The 22,502-nt window shown below is 45.8% G+C and overlaps 1 protein-coding gene across 2 annotated transcripts; it reads right to left on the bottom strand.

The window, feature by feature from the left end:
- Positions 1-405: 405 nt before the first annotated feature.
- On the bottom strand, positions 406-18,126 carry CTSE (cathepsin E). Of its 2 annotated transcripts, XM_036272909.1 has the most exons (11): positions 18,091-18,126; positions 17,289-17,421; positions 14,575-14,756; positions 11,781-11,937; positions 11,219-11,336; positions 10,002-10,120; positions 6,505-6,704; positions 4,071-4,193; positions 2,792-2,933; positions 2,593-2,691; positions 406-720 (listed from the first exon to the last, which is right to left on the bottom strand). In XM_036272909.1, exons 3-11 carry the CDS (start codon positions 14,640-14,642, stop codon positions 556-558), a joined length of 1,191 nt encoding a protein of 396 aa, XP_036128802.1. In that variant the 5' UTR covers positions 14,643-14,756; positions 17,289-17,421; positions 18,091-18,126; the 3' UTR covers positions 406-555. The 2 variants fall into 2 exon arrangements, with proteins under 2 accessions (XP_036128802.1, XP_036128803.1); XM_036272910.1 differs by lacking the exon at positions 17,289-17,421.
- Positions 18,127-22,502: the final 4,376 nt, after the last annotated feature.

Consider the following 22,502-nt stretch of genomic DNA (forward strand, 5'->3'; position numbering starts at 1 on the left):
AAACAAGTCAACTGTAAACATGACCAAACATTTGGACACTGACTGCACATTTAGGAAGTTAGAAGGATTTGTGGATAAATCCTTGGTGTGATGATTTATGATGTGATGCTAAGAATTTGCCTCAAAATAATCCAAGTATGTGGGCCTGGAGAGAGGAGTGGATGGTGGTGCAGATAAAACAGTCCTGGCCATGTGCGGTTGGGTTGTGCACAGGGATTTTTTGCACTATAATCTGCTTCTATACATGTTTGGAGATTTCCATAGTAAAATGTTAGCAAAAAGCAATAAAAGGTATGGGCATACAACTTAATTCTTCTATCATGATGGTGGTGGGTATATCAAAATCTGTGAGGGTGTGTGTGTGTGTGTGTGTGTGTGTGTGTGTGTATGTGTGTGGTCTCAAGCTATGTTTGGTCCTAATTCAAATGGCAGTTCTGAAACATGCATTTTATTGAAAATGACTTTTTGACAGGTGTGAATAATGCCCCAACCTAACAGGCCCAGCTGTATTTCCAAAGGGAGTTAGGCAGGCAGGCACAGACACAAGGCCCCTATTTAGGGGACAGTTGGGGCCAGCCCCACACGGTTATTCCCTCGGTCAAAGACGGAGTAAAACTGTCTAATGAAGACATCGCCCAGGATCCAGAGGGGCCCAGATGGAGGCGGGATGTCCTGACCTTGAAAGCCACTGGGGCAGAACTTCATTCCATCTACAAAGTCCTGGGGTTGAAAAGAAGAATGTAAGTGGCATTAGGGCAAGAAGGAAGTAGTGTGTCCTGGAGCTACACTGTGTAGTGGTGACGGCCACACTGAACGGCCTGAGACAGCTGCTTCACAGTTTGGGTTGACTGGTTCTTCCTCCTACATCACAAACCTCTACCTATGTATTCAATAAAGTGTTTGAACAATGTCATAGATGTGGGCCTGGGCTTCTACGTTCTACAATTTTGAGAATTGTTCACCTATTACATGCCCCCACCCCTCAACACCATTTTACAGTTGGGGAAACCAAAACCTTGATGCGTGGCTGGAAGAGCGAAGGGCTTGGCATTAAAACATCCTGACTTAAATCCTGGTTTCTTTAGTTTCTAGAGAAGCCCAACTCAATTTCTTTTTAAGGGAGAGCAATTGCTCTATATAAAGGGCTAGCCACTGCTATTTTCCTGTTCTGGGAAGAATTGTTTGAGTGGCTCCTTTTACATAGAAGGCAAGAAGGCATCCCTTGTTCTGTGAGAAGAGTGTAACCTCCCCAGCCTTCATTTATAGTTTGGCAAAGAGTTGGATCTAACAGCCAGGGGTGGTCTTTCCAACAACCACCTGAAGTTCGATGCTGCTGATGAGGGAGTGGGAAAATTTGCAGAGGACTGAAGAGCCTTCTTAAGAGGAAGGGATAAAAAGGCAAAGGTATTACAGCATCTGAGAAAGGTTGAGTGGCTCTGATTGAAATCTGCTGGCACCATATTGGGTACGGGAAAGGGGGCAGGGGTGAGCAGGGACTCATGTAGGGTGAAGGTGGGGGTGTGGGGGTGCTGGAGTGGTGATGGGTGTCCAGACTGATGAACTGGGCAGTCGGAATGTCTAGCTTGTCCTCGGTGTGGAGTTCACAGTGCCAGCTCCAGAATTCCTTTGTTGGAAGAGTTTAGAGAACTTGACATGAAGCTGTGTTTTAAAGTGAATTTGTTTTGACTTTTACTGTATGTTTATATCTGGTGGCTTAGGGAAGGGGTTAATGGAGACCAAGGTGTGGGGCAGGTAAAGCCCTAAAGACCTCAGTTCTGTGCAGTCACCCTGATGCTGTGGGCGACTCTTGGGCAAAGTTAGTGCATTAAAGTATGTCACCAAAGAGCTATGATACTGAAAATCTGGGCCGACTGTGGTATGAAGTGGTCATGGATTTCTCAGACCCTTGGGAGTTCCCTTTCTACCTCACCCTCACACTTGGGCATCTGCTACACCAAGGCAGTTTCTGGTTTGAGGAGAATGTTAACTTGAACATATATTAGTGGAGATATAACCTTATTCTGTACCTCCCACCCCCAAGCAACTCATATCTACAACCATTAACTCTCTGGGTCTCAAAATCCCAGTCTACAAAACAGGATAACAACATCCTCAGTCTGACTTGGTGGTTAAGAGGAGTTTGGTGGTTGTGGTTAATGACAGTTTTGGAAAACCTCACTGAATGGCTTGTTCCAGGTCTGCTGCTACTTCATGGCAGAACAGGAAATTAGAGAACCACCCGGTGGTCTTTCCACCACACATAGGTGGCTGCGTCCTTTGCAGAAGAAATGCCACTTCAGTGCAGGGTAAGATGGGAGGGGACTTGGGTAAATGTGTCCTGAGTGCGGGCGACTGTTGGAAAGGGGAAGTGGCAGGTATATGGGAAAGGCCCTGTGACTTGCAGAATGAGGATCAGTCTTCCTCTTTTTCTTTTCTGGTATATTGTATAGATGTGAGTGCCCCCCCCCCTTTTTTGGTTGAATGTATTTGTTGGCTAATAAAATTGTATAGGTTTCAGATGTATAATTCTATAATACACCATCTATATATTGTATTGTGTGTTCACTAGCCCAAATAAGAAAACAATTTTACCAGCAGGGTGTAGGCAGTTGGTTGAAGAGCATAGGGGACTCCATTGATGGTAAAGGTGACATCCGGCATGACATTGAGATTGTCACACTCCACAGCATACTAAAACACAACACAGAGCATCCATTTAGAAATCTCTCATCTCCCAAGAGAGGCCCAGGGCCCCTGCTCCTACCTCTCCCCTTCCCAGGCAGGTGCTCACTTCTCCATCCATGGGCTCTGCGCCAATGGCCTTTTGCAGCTGCTTGATCTCATTCGAGGGGCCTGTGATGAGGGAGGTGCCCGTGTCCACAATGGCCTGGCAGCCTTCTGAGCAGAACATCACGGTGCCCCCCACCTGGATTCTGAGGGCAAAGGAAGTAGCAGCAGTCCCTCGCCTCCTCTCTTCCTGTCCCCTTGTCCCCTTTTTCCTCGCCCCTAACATCCCTTGGCTCCCCAGCAGCTCTCACCCCCTGCTGGGCTCTCTGATACCTGGGGCACATTAACGATTTCCATTTCAGTCTCTCTCACCGCATCAGTGTTTCTCAATTTATGTTTTGACTGAGATCCTAGCAGGAAACACGTTTACTTCCCGGCCCAGTACACACACACACACACACACACACACACACACACACTAAAAATTTCATGAAACAGTGTTTGACCTTAATATGTGATGTGCACTCTGTTCTTTTCTATTTTACTCTATTTCATTAAAAAATGTAAGTCATGATCCCCTAAAATGATGTTATGATCCATAAATGGATAAATCCCTGTGGTTTGAGAAACCCTCAATGGACAGTGAACCTTGCAGGTGCTTATTCCTGGCTGAATTGACACTCGAGTTACATTTTGTTGAATTTCCACATTGTCTACTACAGAGCCAGGAATGTGTCAGGCGTCTAGTCCCACTTCCCCAACTGCTGCATGCTCAGGTGTGCGTGTGCGTGTGCGCATGTGTGTGAAGGCTCAATCAATGCTGCCACCTCTGTGAAGCCCGTGAGAATTTCTTCAGGTAGAAGCTGTCTTGCTTTGCCTGCTGGGCCACTTTGGAGGCACATCTCATGGAACACTGACCACTTTACAGGCAGTCTTTTGTATGTACGTCGCATCTTCTTTACATCCTTTGTGAAGGCAAAATCTGAGTCCAATTCACTTTTGCACCCCCATCTCACTCCGCCCTTGTCTATGTGTTCATTAATGTTGAGTGAACAAGAAGCAGCTGGTTGAGTGTTTGTATATACCATCAGTTGAGTTGAAGGCACACCACTTGTACAAGGAAGGAAGCTGAAAGTTGGTACCAGGTGCCTGTTACCCTGGTTACTGATGCTCCTTCCTGCACCTCTCCTCAGCACCACCACGCCGCTAGCCTCGCACAGCAGGCTCCTGGCATCCTCTCCCAGTCACCAGCACTTTCATTTGGGTCAATTTAATTCATCCCACTTGAGTTGTGTTTGTTATGAGTTCTTCCCTCAATACCATACTTTGTGAAGGTTACTCACGTGTCCAGTGCAATCTGCCAGTAGCCTTGCTTGGTGACCGGGACCCAATTCAGACTCCCAGAGAAATGGGAGTGATCATAGCCTCCAAAAATCAGCTCGCTCTCTGAACCACCTTCTGGGTCACTACAGAGAGAGAAAGGCAGATTGCCAAGGAAGGACCACTGGAAAACCCTAGGAACGAGCTTCAGACTTCTGGTCTGATCACTCACACCAAGTACCTAGACAGGCAGAAATATAAGCCTGGGCTTCGAGACCAGGACTTCGAACTACCGTGAGTTGGTTAGTCTGGACCTTTTGGGCAAAAGAAGAGAGACAGCTCTGCTCAATGACTTGTGGATGTCCTCCTGCTTCTTGGATAAATGAGGTACAGAGGTGAGAAGTGGGGACAATGAGTCTGGTCATGCATGAATCTACCACCTGAGGTGTGCACACACCATGTGACTGGAGGCACCCCCCAAAGACACCTTTCCCCCAGGTATCTTCTCCACTGTTGTTGTGCCTGGAGTTTGTTTCCACATTATGCAGTCTTTTGTGTTAAGGCAAAGAAGCTAATGTGAACCCAACATGACTTATTAGTGCTTGAATATTTATTAATTTTTATCGGTGATTTCTCATATTATGTTCTGGCACCTAACAGGATTGTGGAGAAATAGAACATAAAACTGATTCACTTTCAGTAGGAAAAGATCAGAAAAATACAAAACTTGGGGCATTGCAAGGCAAGGTAATAAAGGAGTCGGGAGCTGGATATCTGTGGGAAATGATTTGAGAGAGGCAAGGGAGAAAGAGCCAACGTTTGTTGATGGCCTTTATGCAAGGCACTGTGCTAGGAATTTTACTTGCCTAATCTTGTTCAGTTCTCACACCAACCTTGTGTCCATTTGAGGAAACAGGCTCCGGGAGATGAGGCAACGTCAGTGGTAGGATTTAAATCTAGGTCAGTCTGACTGCGAAACATTGGCTATTTCCCATCACAGCTCACGTCTTCCCAGGCTGGAAGGGAGCAGGAGCCTCTGAAAGGGTGAAGGGCAGGAATCTAGACAGCCTCCTACTTACAGTTCTGCCTGGGCCATGCTGGAGAGGAAGACTTGATAGAGGACATTTAAGATGCTCCACATGGGAGAGAAAACAAAGGAAATGAGCTTATGCTAAAAATGAGGGAAGCTCAGGCTGGGTCTCACTGGGAAGGAGTCAGAAAGGTAAGAAGTTTTCTTCCCTGTAAGGGGAGGAAGGTGAGATGACCCTCCCAGGACCCCAGGCAAGAGTGCCCAGAGGCAGATGAGCCTTATGACCTTTTCCAAAATACACATAATGTAACAGTTACCATCTTAATCTTAAAATAATAATAATAGTTGGCTTAAAAAAAAAACACTTGACCTAAGGATATGTTTTTATTGACTTCAGAGAAAGAGGAAGGGAGAGGGATAAGAAGAGGGAGAGGGAGAGGAAAATAAGAGAGAGAGAGAGAGAGAGAGAGAGAGAGAGAGAGAGAGACATCGATGTGAGAGAGAAACATCAATTGGTTGCCTCTTGTATGTTCTCGGCTAGGGATTGAACTCCCAACCCAGGTATATGCCCTAACTGGAAATCGAACCCGAAACTCTTTGGTGCACAGGATGATGCTCCAACCAACTGAGCCACACTGGCCAGGACCCATCTTAATCATTTTTAAATGTACAGCTTCGTAATGTACATTGCTGTGCAACCAGTCTCTAGAACCTTTTTATTCTATAAAACCAAACTCTACAACCATTCAATCATTTCTCATTTCCCTTCTCCCAATTCCTGGCAACCACCGTTCTACTTTCTATTTCTACGAGTTTGTCCACTCTAGGTACTTTATATAAGTGAAATCATACAAGTGATCCTTTTGTGACAAGCTTGGTTCATGTAGCATAACATCCTCAAGATTCATCCAGGTTGTAGCATGTATTAGAATGTCCTTTCTTTTTAAGGCTGAATATATTGCAAGTATATACCATGTTTTGTTTTTTTATCCATCCATTAACATGTATTTATTTTACTGTCAGCTTACTTTAAAATGTTTTCCTGCCTCCCCCAGCTGGGTTAAACTTGAGGACGGGGACTGTCTTTCTTGTTTCATTGTGTTTCCAGTGCCTGGCATTATGCTAAGCACATAATAGGGGCTTGAGAAGTATTTATTTGCTGCATAAATAAATATCTAATTCCAGATATTTCTTAAATTAGTCCAGTATACTACAGTTTACAAAGTGACTTCACAATGATTTTATGAGGCAAATCTATTTTCTCAATAGTCAAAGAGGTTAAGTATTTTGCCCCAAATCACACAGCTGGACAAACAAGAGAGCCAACCCAGGTGTGTGATGGCTGCATCTAGTTCTCTTTCAGCTGCACCATGTTGTCTCCCTGGAGATATAACTGACCTCAGCCTGGCGTGTTTGATGGGTCTTACCTACTCATATAGACAGAAAACATGGGTACATCCACCAGGTTCTGGGCCATCATGTTGTCGAACACTGGAGTCACCCCTCCAACAGCCAAGGAGGGGTATCCCAGGCCCAGAATTCCATCAAACTCTGCGTTTACAAAGGTCTGGCCAGGCTCCGTGACGCTCTCTCCAAATGGCTGGCCGACCACAGTCAGTCCTTCCACCTGAGGGGAGAAAGCCAAAGGAAACTTGCACAGGAGATCTTTGGCAAAGGGTCTCAGATTCCTGGATTCTCCCTCTGTCCTGAAGCTAATTTTTCTCTGACTCAACTCTTCTTGATTTAATGAGCACAACAATTTTTGCCATAGTCCCATTCAATTTTTTTTAATGTAAACATTTTTTTTTTATTGAAGTATAATACAGAAATTGTACGTGTGCAGTTCAATGAGTGTCCACTAACTGTGTTCACCCACGTGAGCAAGCTCCCAAGCTGAGAAAGAGGAAGTTGCAATCCCCCAGAAGCCCCTTCGATTATTGCCCCTCTCCTCAAGAGTGACCAGTCTCTTGGTTTCTAACAGCATATTTTAGCTTTGCTTATTTTTGAATTTTATATAAATGGAATCATACAGTATGAATTCTTTGGTATCTGGCTTCCGTCATTCAACGTTATGCTTGTTGCATGCTGTTCTAATTCATTCATTGTCGTTGTATTGCACAGTATGAATATGTCATCGTTATTTATGCATTCTACCATGATGGATATTTGGGTTGTTTCCTGTACTTGACTATTGCTAATAATGTATGTGTCCTTGTTTGTATGCGTCCTTGGGTAGACATGTGTACATATTTCCATTGGCTATATGCCTGGGAGTAAAACTGTTAGATCATAGGGTAAGCATAAATACTGACAGAATTGAATAAATATTGACAGAATTTTCCAAAGTGATTTGTACCAATTGATGTTTTCAATACTAATATTTAGAGAGTTCCAGTTGCCAGTAGCTCCATATCTTCACCAACACTGGATGCTGCCTTCTTTTCTGTTTCAGTCTTCTGGTGAGATGCAAGGGGTACCTTTGGTTGTTATTTGTATTTCCTGATGACTGAGGAAATTGGACATTGGATATCTTCTTCTGCGAGGTTGGTTGTCTGCATATTTCTTATTGATTGGAATCAAGTCCTTTGTTGGCTATGTGTATTACAAACATCTCCAGACTGTGGCTGGTGTTTTTACTCTCCTAATGATGTTTTTGGATGAACCTAAGATATGAATTTTAATAGAGTCAAATTTATCAATTGTTTTCTTTTTAATTAGTAGTTTTGTAACTTGTTTCAGAAATTTTTGCCTACATTAAGGTCATAAAGATATTTTCCTATGTTTTCTTCTAAAAGCTTTATTGTTTTACTTTCCACATTCGTATCTATAGTCTATGAGAAGTTCTTTAATGTGTGAAGTAGGAGTCAAGGTTCATTTTTTCTTTGCTATATGGATATTCAGATGACGTAGTACCATTTAATAATGACACCATCATTTCCTTCACTGCAGTATCATATTCAATATTAAGTCAGGTGACTGTGTGAGTAGCCTATGAATTTTCTATTCTGTTCCAATTGTCTATTTGCCTATCCTGTGCTAATACCACATATCAAATTACTACAGCTTTATAATAAGTCTTAATATTTGGCAGTATTTTTCTTCATCTAGATTGTCTTTGTGTATTACATATTTATATAAATTCTAGAGTTAGCTTGTCAATTTCTAATAATAGTTGTTCTTGTTTGGATTGAGATAACATTGACTCTATAGATCAATCTGGGAAAAAGTGACCTATTTATAATACTGAATTATAAGCATGGTTTAGCTTCAATTTAAGTAGATCTTTCTTAATTTCTTTTTTTTTTTGTTATTGCCTTATTGCATTGAGAGTAAACATCCTTGACTCTTGATCTCAGAGAGAAGTGTCTCAGTAAATCGTGATTAAGTCTAAAGTTTGCTGTGGGCTTCTTTGTGTCTATTCTTTATCAGATTAAGGAAGTTACTTTATATTCCTAGTTTTATAAGAGCTTTTAAAGTCATGAACAGATGTTGAATTTTATTAATAGAGAAGATTATATGATTTTTTTTTCTTTTATTGTCTTAGATGATAAATTCCTAGGGGAAAAGGACACTTGGGTGGGATACCTTATCCTTTCCTCCATCACAGGATTTTATTTCCTAACATTTTGTTCAGAACGTTTGCATCTACATTCATGGGAAAGAGATTGGTATGCAAATTTTATTTCTTATAATGACCTTCTCAAGTTTGTTGTTAAATTTATGTTGGCCTCACAAATAAATTATGAAGTGTTCCTTCTTTATCAATTATCTAGGAGAATTTGTATAAGGTTGGTGCTACTTCTTCCTTAAATGTTTGGAAGAATTTACCACTATGCGTATACAGTAGTCGCCCCTTATTCAAGGGGTAAACATTCCAAAGCCCCCAGTGGATGCCTGAAATCGAGGATACTACTGAACACTATATATACTTTCCCCCTATATATACCTATGATCTTTAATTTATAAATTAGGCACTGTAGGAGATGAACAATAACTGATAATAAAATAGAACAAAGCAATATAGGGTAATAAAAGTTACTTAAATGTGGGTTCTCTCTCTTTGATAACTGAGCTGATAACTGAATTGGCTACTAAGTAACTAATAGGCAGAGCATATAGAGTGTGGATACACTGGACAAAGGAACAATTCACATCCTGGGTGGGACAGAGAGGCATGGTGTAAGATATCAAGCTACTCAGATCAGCACGCAGTTTAAAACTTAGGAATTGTTCATTTTTAGAAATTTGTATTTAATATTTTCTGACTGTGTGGTTGGTTGAGGATAACTACAACCACAGAAAGGGAAACTGTGGATAAGGGGGTACTACTGTACTAGTGCCCATACACCCGGACAGGGCAGGGCCAGGGCCCTCCTGGTTCTCTGTCCCTACAATGGTCAGGTTCCCACAGCTCTGGGCCCACAGGACCTTTGGTCAAAGGATTTTAAGGAGCAGCTCATGAGCTCAGTATGGAGTTCAATGCTGACCTTGAACTTGTTTTGACAACTAGGATTCTGGCTTGTCTCCCTGATTGGACTCCCAGTCCTACCTTGTTGTCTTATTTCAGCAACTGAGTTTCCACCTTCAGTCCCAGCTTGGACATCTTTATCCTTCAAGATGGGGGCCTAGTGCTGTCTCCCTGGTGCCCCTGGGGCCAGAGATCCAGCTGTGAACCCTGCCACTCGGCTCTCAGCCCTGTGCACCGTGTTCCCGCTGCAGTCCCCCTTCACCTCTCTAGGACCCAGCACACTGAGCAGACAGGCCTGCTGTCATCTGGCCAGGCCTCCCCCCTTCCCTAGAAGCCAGCTCCTTGTTTTTACCTCTTCCTGGGGCAGACCTGAAACTGCTCCCCTAAGGGCTCTGAACAGTGTTCTATCTCCCAAGTTCTGACCAAGAGAGAAAAAAATGAAAGGATTATACTCACAGTGACTTGGTCGGCCCCGATGATCCCAGACAAGCTGCCGGTCCCATACTGAATGTAGAAATGGCTCCCCACTGCACTGTATGTGTTGGACTGGGCAGGGTTGAACCTGGCATGTGTCTCTGGAAAGCAAGGATGCCGCTCTTGCCTCGGCCATCAGCCTGTTGCCTTCATCCTTCATCCTTCATCCCTGCCCTGACATCCTAAAGTATAGGGTTTCTCCCCTCAACTTCCAGCCTTTGGCCCAGCCAGCAGCTTTGCCCTCACTCTGCCTCAGCTACCTTGCCACTGCTTTCTTCTGTCCCACAGGGCAGTGGAACCAAATCTCCCTAACTCAGACCTGCCCAGACAAGTCCAAGGACACAATGATAAGCAGGCGCCTCCGGGAAGGTCAGCCATGGTCCTCCAAGTGAGCTACTGCATTCCCCTCTGGACATATGTAGTGGGCTAACAGGGGACCAAATAGTTGTCCCTGTGAGCTCATGATGCACACCAAAAAATGCCAGGTATCAGGCACCAGCAGCAGCCTCTGCCAAACACGGTGGGTCAGAGCCTGGCATTCAAAAGAAACTCAGGGATAAACAATGGCCATTCCAGGAAATCACTCCCAACTCCTTGTCCAACCCATGGACACCTAGTCTTGGGTTTCCTGAGACATTCTGTCTCTAAACTTTGTCCTGCATAGACTAAGACATCTGTCCTTAGCTCTTCCTTTTCCAATATTCACAAAGACCTCTGAGTTATCTCTGGGTACAGGGGTTCACCAATTGTGTCCCACCAGCCCACCTCTGGTATAATGGCAGGTGGGTCACCAAGCCTCTTTGAAGCAGGTGAACAGTCTTCACTGGAATCTGACCCACCTACCTGCCCAGAAATAGCCACTAGAATGGAACTTCTCCCTACATTCTTCTAGTTGTTCCATAGGCACTGAGTCACCACCTATTCAAAATTTTGTATTTTTTTGGTGACGGAGTTTCCCCCTACTAATTCTGGTCAGTATGGAAGTTGTCAGCTTGGCTAGCAAACACATTTTAGCTTTCTTCCTGATCCAGGCCTGTTTCTGCTGAAGGCTGTCCCAGGGCAGACCCAGAGACGGAGAAAGGAGGCTGCTGTCAAGGATGGCCAGTTACGGGAACCCCACCACTTCCTGCAGAGTGCCAGGCTTTGGGTCCCAGGACCGGCCTCCAGCTAGTCCCTGTTGGGGCTCCAGGCCCACTTACTGCAGGCTGAGCTGGTGCAGTACACTGAGGGGACCCAGAGGTTGGAGGAGCCGGTATCAAAGATAACGGTGAAGTTCTGCGGTGGGGAGCCGATGGAGATGGTACCAAAGTATTCCATCTGCAGGCAAGGGAGGGAAGGAAACAGGGTGTGGGTGCTGGGGAGGGGCAAGGGACCCAGGAAGAGCTCTGTGGGGCCAGTGCCTGGGCTAGCACAGACGGGCTTGTAGACCCCGGGAAGTACCAATCAGAGGTAAAAGGAGCAGAGAAAGGGCTGAGAGGGAGGAAATCAAATCATTATCCTGATTCTCATTACTATGTGAATCATTGTGAGAAAGGCAGAGGGACTGCCTTACTCATCCCTTTCCTCCCAGAGAGGTCCACACATTCAGGTGCACTGAGGGTTATTGGGCCAAGTCCACAGGCACCCAGAGGATCAGGCCATCCGGGTCAGCCTGGAGGAGAAATCCACACTGGCCTTCAGTGCAACTGCCCAATAGCCATGGCCCAAGCTGAGCCCTCCTCCCCTGTCCCCACTCCCAGCCCCTGCCCCACGATGTCTCACATCCAAGTAGTTGGTGAGGGGCTCGTTGACACTCTGGTCCATTGTGCAGGTCTCGGTGAACTGGATCATGTCCAAATTCTGGGATTTCCAGAACTCGGAGAGCTGGCCCCGGGCTCGTAGCTTCTTTCGGAGGGACTGATGCCTCCTGAGGGGCACCCTGAGGACAAAGCCCCGTGTGAGGAAGAGATGCATTTCTGCCCCGCTCTGACTTCCACCCCCCACCCCATTTTTCCAGGTTAATAGGGAAATTCACAGGAGGGGATCTGCAAGGTAGTATGCCAGGATTTAGCCAGAATCTGTGTCCCTGCCCCAGCCTGCCCAGCCTCCTGTCTACTCCTGTAGACTCTCATACTTTTATTTTTTTATTTTATTTTATTTTTTTAATTAATTTATTTATTTTTGTTACAGATGTTTCTCCTTTTCCCCCCACTGATTCCCCCTCCCCCTCCCTTCCCACCCTGTCCCCAGCTTTGCTGTCCATGTCCATTGTTCATGCATGCATGCATATAAGTTCTGTGGTTTATCTCTCCCCTACCACCCCCTCTTCTGGGGATTGTCAGTCTGTACCCCACTTCCACATCTTTGGGACTACCCCATTCCTCAGACTGTTATGTTCATTATATTCCACAAATAAGTGAGATCATATGATACTTGTCTTTCTCTGTTTGGCTTGTTTCACTTAGGATAATACTTTCCAGGTCCCTCCATGTCATCTCAAAGGATAAGAGATCTTTCTTTCTTACAGCTGCATAGTACTCCATTGTGAATATGTACCACAGCTTTTTTATCCATTCGTCTATTGATGGACATTTGGGCTGTTTCCAGATCTTAGCTATTGGTAGTGCTGCTATGAACATGGGGGATACATATATTCTTTCTGATTGGTGTTTCAGGCTTCTTAGGGTATATTCCTAGAAGTGGAATCACTGGGTCAAATGGCAGTTCAATGTTTAACTTTTTGAGGTAACACCATAGTGTTTCCCATAGTGGCTGCACCAGTCTGCATTCCCACCAGCAGTGTACTAGAGTCCCCTTTTCTCCACACCCTCGCCAGCACTTGTTGTTTGGTGATTTGTTGATGGCGGCCATTCTGACAGGTGTGAGGTGATACTGACACCACAGAAATACAAAGGATTGTTAACAAATATTATGAACAATTATACGGCAACAAATTCGACAATCTAAGTAAAATGGACAAATTTATAGAAACAAATAGTCCCCCAAAACTGGACCAGGAAGAGATAGAAAACTTGAACAAACCAATAACAACAAAAGAAATTGAAGATGTAATCAAGACTCTCCCAGCAAACAAAACCCCAGGCCCAGATGGCTTCATGGGGGAATTTTACCAAACATTCAAAGAACTAATACCCATTATCGTCAAACTATTTCAAAAAATTCAAGAAGGAAGACTTCCAAACTTGTTTTATGAGGCTAGCATAATTCTAATTCCAAAACCAGATAAAGACACTACAAAGAAAGAAAACTACAGGCCAATATCCCTGATGAACATAGACGCCAAAATCCTGAACAAAATACTAGCAAATCAAATCCAGCAATATATCAAAAAAATTATTCACCATGACCAAGTGGGATTCATCCCAGGGATGCAAGTCTGGTACAATATTCACAAATCAATAAATGTGATACACCACATAAACAAAATGAAACATAAAAATCATATGATCATATCAATAGACGCTCAAAAAGCATTTGACAAAATCTAGCACCTATTTCTGATAAAAACGCTCAGCAATCGGAGAATAGAGGGATCATATCTCGACATAATAAAGGCCATATATGAAAGACCAGCCAACATCATTCTCAAGGGGCAAAAATTAAAAGCATTTCCCTTAAGAACAGGAACAAGACAAGGATGCCCACTTTCACCACTCTTATTTAACATAGTACTGGAAGTCTTAGCCACAGCAATCACACAGGAAGAAAAAATAAAAGAGATCCAAACTGGAAAGGAGGAAGTGAAACTGTCATTATTCGCAGATGACAGGATATTATACATAGAAAACCCCAAAGACTATCAAAAATGTATCAGACTTAATAAATGAATTTGGCAAAGTAGCAGGATACAAAATTAACGTCAAGAAATCGACGGCATTCTTATACACCAATGATGAATTCATAGAAAGAGAAACTAAAAAAACAATCCCATTTACCATCGCGCCAAAAATTTAAGATACCTAGGAATAAACTTAACCAAAGAAATAAAAGACCTATTTGCAGAAAACTACAGGTCATTGAAAAAAGAAATAGAGGAAGATATAAAAAAGTGGAAGCACATACCTTGTTCATGGATTGGGAGAATTAACATCATTAAAATGTCCATACTAGACTCTCATACTTTTAGACTTGCAGTGGCCCTCCCTCCCCGAGATGGGCTCCTCGAGATCTGGGAAGATGGGGATGTGGGATGGTCTGCACTTTTACATGAACCTCATGAGGGGCTAATTTAAAGGGACTGAAAAACTCTTGGGGGCAGTGGTCAGTCCCTTGGGGAAGTACTTGTGTCCTTTGAATTGTAAATCACAGCTGCACCACCCTGCTGTTTCCATGAGAAGGCCCCTGGGGCTCCGGCAGGCAGCCCATCAGAGGTGGAGGCAAGGGGTGGCTGTCATGGAGACTAAGGCTAACACACGGTGGCCACTTGGTAAACCTCTTCTGAGCCCTCAGTTTCTCCACCTCTCTATGTCCCCATCAGCTTTCTTCTCCCAGGGGAGCCTTAAGCTCGGGAGCAGGGCACAGCCCCGACTGGACAGTGCTGGGGACATGGCCTCACCTGTGGAGTGGTCCTTGGGCTGGTGCCAGGTCCGGGAGCACCAGCAGCAGAAGAATGAATGTTTTCATTGTACAGCCAGCGGCTTCCTTCTTACTCTGTCATGGCCTTCCCTCCGCCTCTCCTTTCTTCTGCACCACAGGGCAGTGGGACCGGTCGCCTCACGCAGACGTGCCTAGCCCAGTCTGAGGACACAGTGATAAGGCCCCTGGAGTCAATGGCCAGGCCCAGAGCAAACACAGAGTGTGTAATGGGCGTTCCCCGTCCAGCTCTCAGCTCCTAGGGGAAATCTGGGGTGGAACGTGGGGATCTGTGTGCCCTCTAAGAGAGTTGTCCAAAGCTCAGCATCTCCAAGAATCTTTGGCATCCATCCTGATCTCAAGAAGCCCCATATTAATTGATTGAAGGAGCACCTTGCCCCTGAACGCGTGGGACCCACTGTACTGTTACCACGAGTCTGTCTGAAGACTCCTGGGGGGTGGAAGCTCATCTGTCTGTCACTGGTGGGGCAGGCTTCTAGCTCAATATTAATCAGCTTGTTTTGTCTGTATTTCCTGTTCGCTGCTCACTCCCTTAGGAGCCCCAAGGGCAGTTAACGTCCCTGGTCCACTTCCAAACAGAAACCAGCTCTCCAAAGCCCCTGAAGTGGGAAGATTTGTCTGTGGATTATGGAGCCAGTTGTTTTATCCCAAGGACTTGATGAATCCAGGGCTAAGGGTAGGGGGAGGTTCGGAGGAGAAAACACAGGCAGCCCTTGAGGGCAGGGAGATGTTGAGGGTGAGGGGTTCTGTAGCAGGGACCTGTATTAGTTTACTCGGACTGCCATGCAAAATACTCCAGACTGGGTGGGTGGCTTAAACAACGGAAATTTATTTTCTCATGATTCTGGAAGCTAGAAGTCCAAGATCAAGGTGCCAGCAGGGTTGGTTTCTCCTGGGGCCTCTCTCCTGGGCTTGTCAAGAGCCACCTTCTCCTCCCTGTGTCCTCACGCGGTCTTCCCTCTGTGCGTGTCTGTGTCCAGATTTCCTCTTCTTAAAAGGATACCAGTTATATTGGATTAGGACCCACACACAGGATCTCATTTAACTTTAATCACCTCTTTAAAGGTCCCATCTCCTTGCCCTGGCCAGTTTGGCTCAGCAGTTAGAGCGTTGGCCTGAGGACCAGAGAGTCCCGGGTTCGGTTCCCACTAAGGGCACGTGCCTCAGTTGCAGTTTGTCCCCGACCCCGGTTAGGGTCGTGTGGGTGGCAGCCAGTCAATGTGTCTCTCTCATGTCGATGTTTCTCTCTTTCTTCCTCCCTTTCTCCCTCCCGCTCTATCTGAAGATAAATGCAAAAATGTCCTTGGGTGAGGATAAAAAATAAAAAAAGGTCTCATCTCCAAATATAGTCACATTCTGAAGTACTGGGAGTTAGGGCTTCAACATATGAATTTGGGGGACACATTTTAGCCCATAACCGTGCCAAAGAGCAGCAGGATCCTGTCTGTCAGTGGGACTTAGGCCAGGGGTTGGGGGGTGGCAGGTAAAAGCACTTACTTATCCCAGCATGTGAGACCCCTCCGCATGCGCTGATCTCTGTGGACATGCCACCCACTACACAGAGGGTGGACTTTATTTCCTTGAGATGGAGGGGACCAGAACAAACACCTGCCTCTAACCCTAACCCAAGTTCCTGGGACACTCTGAGTGAGGGCAGCAGAGGCCGACATTGCTGTCATGCGTGACAATATTTTGGGCTCTGGATTAGGAGGTAGGGGACCTGGGTTTGGATCAGCTCTGCTTTCTATCTCTGAAGCCCAAGAAACTTAGAGTTTGGAGTTGAGTTGAACCCCGTCTTGGGCTCCAAAAATGTTAAAAGGACATCAAATGGGCTCGGGGAATAGCCCAGATTTTTGACCCCTGACCCTAAGAGAACAAGGGTTCTCTTTAGCATTTGCCCACTTACAAGGAGTCCTCCTCTCTGACCTTTCCTTGGGGACACAGTCTACGCTGTGACTGTCACAGCGTGAGCCACAGGGGCTGGAAGTTGAAATAATTCATTTTAGCACTCAGCTCGGCCATGGTTTGCCCAACCAATAGGTACCTTAATTTCATTTGCCAAATACCCTACCTACATTGTTGAGATTTAAGGAGGGTTAAATACATAAAATAAGGTATGTGGAAGGACTTGAAAAACTGTAACGTGTCACCTGGCTGGTGTGGCTCAGTGGTTGAGCATTGACCCATGCACCAAGAGGTCGCTGGTTCAATTCTCATTCAGGGCATTTGCCCAGGTTTGGGCCTGATCCCCAGTGTGGGGCATGCAGGAGGCAGCCCATCAATGATCTCTCTCATCGATGTTTCTATCCCTCTCTCCCTCTCCCTTCCTCTCTCTCTGAAATCAATAAAGAAAAAAATTTTAAAAAAAACAACAACTATAATGTGTCATTATAGATTTTGAAGATTGTCACTATAAAGACCTTGTGCTAGGAGACTCCCTCCAGACCATGAAGGCAAACCTGCTCACAGAACACAGAACACTGAGGCACCGTGACCAGCCTAAGAGCACGGGGTTCATTTAGTGGCAGAGCCACGATTAGGACTCAGGCCTCCTCACTTCCAGCCCAGTGAGCTTTCAGCGGAATTATCATCACTATCACTGACCTGTTGAAATGAGCATAACATGACCCCTCCCTTCTCTCCCATCTTGCAGGCCCCTCCCCAGGTCCTCCTTACCTCTGTTTACTAAATGTAGAGGGTTTGGCTGGCTCAGGCTTGAAAAACAGCTGGTTGGTCTGGGCAGCTGTGGGCCTCCTAGCTACTGACTGGTGCAGAGACAGCTTGGACGGTCTGTGAGGAGCTCCAGGGTCTGGTTGGGTTTTGGAAAGAATAGAGGCAGGAGCGTGAGGACATTTGTCTGAACTAATGGGTTCTGTTCTCTCTGGAAACATCAGGAACTGGACCTGCCCTGGCTGTAGGTTACTGGGTCTTCCTATGATGGAATTAAACATTGCTGTGGACAATTTAAATACTTTCCCTAGGGAACAAAAGCCTGTGGGCACATGTGTGATGGTGTGTGTGTTTGTGTGTGTGTGTGTGTGTCCTTTAAGAAAAGGGAAAGGGCCCTGGCCGGTTTGGCTCAGTGGTTAGAGCGTCGGCCTGCGGTCCGGAGAGACCCGGGTTCGGTTCCCACTAAGGGTGCGTACCTCGGTTGCAGTTTGTCCCCGGCCCGGGTTGGTCGTGAGGGTGGCAGCCACTCAATGTGTCCCTTTTACATCGATGTTTCTCTCTCTTCCTCTCTCTCCCTCCCACTCTATCTGAACAAAAAATGGAAAAATGTCCTCAGATGAGGATAAAAAAAAGAAAGGGAAAGGGAGGAGCATTTGGGGTAAAACTGTACCATGTGGGCAAAAACAGGGCTGTTGTGAAAAATTTCCGAGGTGTCCTGGAACCGATCTCCAAAGGATATAGGGCGGAGCCACTGGAGAAAGTGCCTGACAACCCCAGAATTAAACCAAAGTTTATTAAAGAAACTTACAGACAGGAGCAGTCCTGGGCAACAGCAAGATGTTGGATCTCCCCACCAGAAAAGGGGAAGGGGGCTTGATATATATATACGGTCTCCAGGAACCCGGAGACTATATCTCAGTGAACTGGCCGTCACTGATAGCAACTTGCTTCTTAAGATGTCATCGGTCACGTCACGCACCAGAAGCCATTTTGCCTAAGAGGGGCATAGTATAGGCAATGATTTAGTCTCTCAGCACTGGGAGAAGAGCTTTGGAGAGAGAGAGAGACTCTCTGGGATGTGGGTTGGACACAAAGATTTGTCTGTTTCCAAAACGTTTGAAAATTTTGGTTGGTAACACTATCCAATCAACTTCTCTTTTCCAGAGCTTCAGCTTCCAAAAGATAAATTTGTAATGAGAGGACGGTTGCTTAGTGCTCTGTGCAAATCAGCTTTATCAGGGCTCGACAGCCCCGAGACCGTGCCGATGTAGCACAAGAGCAGCTGCTTCCCCTTTGTGCTCAGCTGGCTGCTGATCACAGGGAGCCAGCAGTCCAGGATGCTCTCGGCCCCGGCTCTGAAAACATTACCAGCTCAGCGTGAACAGGACCAAGTGGAAAATGTCCCGACCTCATTCTGCTTGAAGATTTTCTGCAGGAAAATCGGCTATGCTGTGTGTGGTACAGTAGAAAGAGGACTGGGATCGGCTGCCTCTAACTGTCCATATGACCTCAGAGAAATCACTTTTCTCTGATGCTAGTTACCTCGTCTGTAAAATGAAGAGGTTGGAGTACATGATAGCAACAAGAAACTTTGTGAGTACGCAGCCCACGTGCCAGGCTCTGAGCTAAGGACCTTAAGAACAGTAGCTCGTTCAACCCTCACACCAGGTTATGGTAGGTATTATTTGTAAGCCCATTTTACATATGCCATAACGGAGACATAGAGGGTTTAACTAACTTTCATAAGGTTTCCTAGCCAGAATTCAAACTCAGATTTGCCTGATTCTAAAGTGTTAGATGACCTCTAGGGTCTGACATTGAGGAATGTCTTCCTGACATTGAAGAATGTCTTCCTGGAAGAGAAAGACAGAGGGAGTGAGAGGTAGGAGAAGAGGGAAAGGAGGAGCAAGAATAATGTCCTGCATGGTGGACAATTTGAGGCCTTTTTATGGTAAGGAGAGACCAGGGTGTGTGCAGGGTGGAGTGTGGTGGCGCAGAACTGTGGAATGAGAAATCCTGTCATTGCTCATTTTTGCAAAGATTTTCTATTTTGCCTTCAGGGATCAGCAAGGATCATTACTGTATTGCTGACAGGTGTAAAAATCCCCCTCCCATACACCCCTCTGCTTGTTATCCCCACCCAGGTACTGAGTCATATATAAAAAAAAAGTTTAAGGCGATCAAACCACTTGTTTATTGCTAAGAGAGCATAACTGGCACAAATGCAAATTTTCCCCATCGCTTGATCTGCTTTGGTTTGGCAAAGCCTCTTGTTTTTCTGCAACTGGAAATAAGAAGGACCCAATGTCCCCAGCATCTGACCATGTCAAGAATGCATTTATGTTGAGTCATTTCCAAAACCACTGTCAACCATACCATGGGAAAGTGTCTTGCAGACTAGAAATCGTGGCAGTCCAGTCAACAGAGGGCACAGGTATGGGGAGGTTTCTCACCTGAATACTGTGCGTACATCTGCTGTACATGAAGAGCACCTACAAGCAGGAAGAGCCGCTCATGCCTCCGGCTTGCCAGAGCGCCGACCGCGCACTAACACCACCAGCTTCTGTGCTGTTACTGAGCCCAGGTATTGAAAGCACACAAAGCAGGGTTTGGATTTCAACCTTGCCCCTTAACTGGATGGGTGACATCTGGGTAGTTTTGGAGCTTCAGCTCCCTGACTTACAAAGAATGATTGCCGTGCAGGACGATGTGAGGATTCCAGGAGACCACCCTCAAGATGAATGCTTTTTATGTTCCTCAGCCCAGCACTTGATATCAAGTAAGCCCTCCGTACTGGAACCTGGCTAAAGCATGGGTACCAGGGCAGGCACCTGCCATTAACTGAGTGCCCACTTTATGCCACACACTGCTCTAAGTATTTTAATTATCTTTGCTCATGTAATTTTCTCAACAACCCTTAAGGTAAATGGTCCAAAAGAGATAAAGGAATTTGTACAAGGTCACACAACTGGTAATGATGAAATCAGGCTTGACCCCAGGAAGTTTCTCTATAGAGTCTGATCTTACACAACTGTAGGTTGCTGTCTGTAGCTTCTATGTACGTCACTGTATGTATTAACTGACTAACATACATTGTGGAGATCATTTACCTTGATATGCATTTTAATTGTTAGGAAAGTGGTCAAGGTTTCCATCTGACCTCAGCTCCTGATGTGTAATCAAGGACTCAACAATTTAAAGGCTAGAAAATGGCCCTGGCCGGTTTGGCTCAGCGGTTAGAGCGTCGGCCTGCGGTCCGGAGAGACCCGGGTTCGGTTCCCGCTAAGGGCATGTACCTCGGTTGCAGTTTGTCCCCGGCCCTGGTCGGTCGTGCGGGTGGCGGCCACTCGATGTGTTCCTTTCACGTCGAAGTTTCTCTCTCTCTCTCTGTTCCTCTCTCTCCCTCCCACTCTACCTGAACAAAAAAATGGGAAAATGTCCTCGGGTGAGGATTAAAAATAAAAAATAAAAAAATATATATATAAAAAAAATAAAGGCTAGAAAATGAAAATGTTCTCTGCCCCTTAGTTTCCTTATCTCTAAAATGGGGTTGAGACCCAGAGACATAGAAAGGAGTATGGTTCAGACTGACAAACCTCAGAGGAAGGAGGCTGGGAGAGGGATGAGATAAACCAAAGAACTTATATGCATGTATGCATAACCAATGGACATAGACCACAATGCTTGGGGTGGGGGCGGGATAGGGGAGGAGGAGGTCTAGGGGGGGAAAAGGAGAAACATCTGTAAAAAAAATAAATTAATAAAAATTGGAGAGAAAAAAAGAAAGTGAATTTGTCTCCATGTCTAAAAACTCCTGTCTTGTTCCTGCTCCGTTAAACGCCTTGGAAACCACAGGAGGAAAACACGTACTGACGATGCAGTTAAGATCATGGCCATTCCCAGGCACCAAAGTACTTGTCTGGTCTTCCCTCCAGGTTTAACAAGCTTCATTTATCTGAGAGCCTCCAAATGAAGCCCCATCACTAAAGACTTGGCAAACACCATGATTTATTTACAGAAAAATCAGGATGCCTGGTCTCATAGATCCTACTGCAAAAATGTGAAATCTAAGGCCCCGAGAAAGCTCTTCCCCCAAAGGGCAAGGCGCAAAGACAGAAAGCTGAGGCCCTCCATGTTACCAGAAAGGGGACCTGGCCCTGAACAGGTCTGCCTCGGGCTGGGCTGGTCGTGTGTGGCTTCTTGACTTCGTGCAGGAGAAGTTTTACAACATGAGTCCAGGTGAATTTTAGAGGACACATTAAAGCCGGGGACAGTGAAACAAGAAAGGATGGGGAATGAACCCAGGCTGGTCTGCTTTGGCTGACTAAGGAGTCAGAAAAGGGGCCTTGGGGACAGGTTCAGGGGGTTTGCCTGGGATGAGCTGCCACTGCCCATTGCTGCCCCGGTTGCAAGGCTTGCGGGGTCCCTTAGAGTCTAGGAGGTGCTGCCTGTGGGGGAAGACATGAGGAGGGGCACGCTCCTGGGAAGGAGAGCTCCAACTGGGGCCTTTGTCTTGAGGCTTTTATTTCTCTCTTGTAGGCGGGAATCTTAGGGGAGCTCTCAGCAGAGTTTCAATAGAACATTCATCAGTTTCTAGGTGTGCTCCTTCAGGTCATGGTCCTCACTGATGGGTCATTGTCAGAGCAGGGGGTTGTTAGTCATTGCAGCTGGTCCTGGTGTCGCCCACCTGGTTTTGCTGCTCTTCTGGGTCTGGAGCTGACATACAACGGAGACCTTGATGTTGTCTCTAGGGAGGTGACCTTCTGTATCTGCTGGAAATTGCTCCTTCAGTGTGTTCAGCTGTCTGTCTCAGTTTCCCTATTCCACTTGTCCTGGCTCACTGGCCTGTCTCATCCACACCAGCCTCTCACATGGACGTGTCCACTGGTCTGGCCCCAGAAAGAGATGGTGGGGACTTGGAATGAGTGGAGGTGGAGTACTAGGAAAGAAGGTGGTGGGCTGAGGTTTGTTTTGGAGCTAGAACCCACAGGACAGGGTACTGAATTGGATGGGGAGGAAGGAAAGGGAGAATCAAGGACAACTCCTGAATTTGTCCCACAGAAACAGTCCTGTGAAAAATGCTGCTGGTTCAAGGTTATTTAGCCATTGAGCATTGTCTGTGATAGGAAAGTCCTGTAACCGCAGAACCAGCTCTTTAACAAGATAATGAGTTGCTTTTCAGAGACAACGGAACAAAACTGCAAGTCATGCAACAGAAAC

Source organism: Molossus molossus, unplaced genomic scaffold, assembly GCF_014108415.1.
Source record: "Molossus molossus isolate mMolMol1 unplaced genomic scaffold, mMolMol1.p scaffold_m16_p_20, whole genome shotgun sequence".
NCBI lineage: Eukaryota > Metazoa > Chordata > Mammalia > Chiroptera > Molossidae > Molossus > Molossus molossus.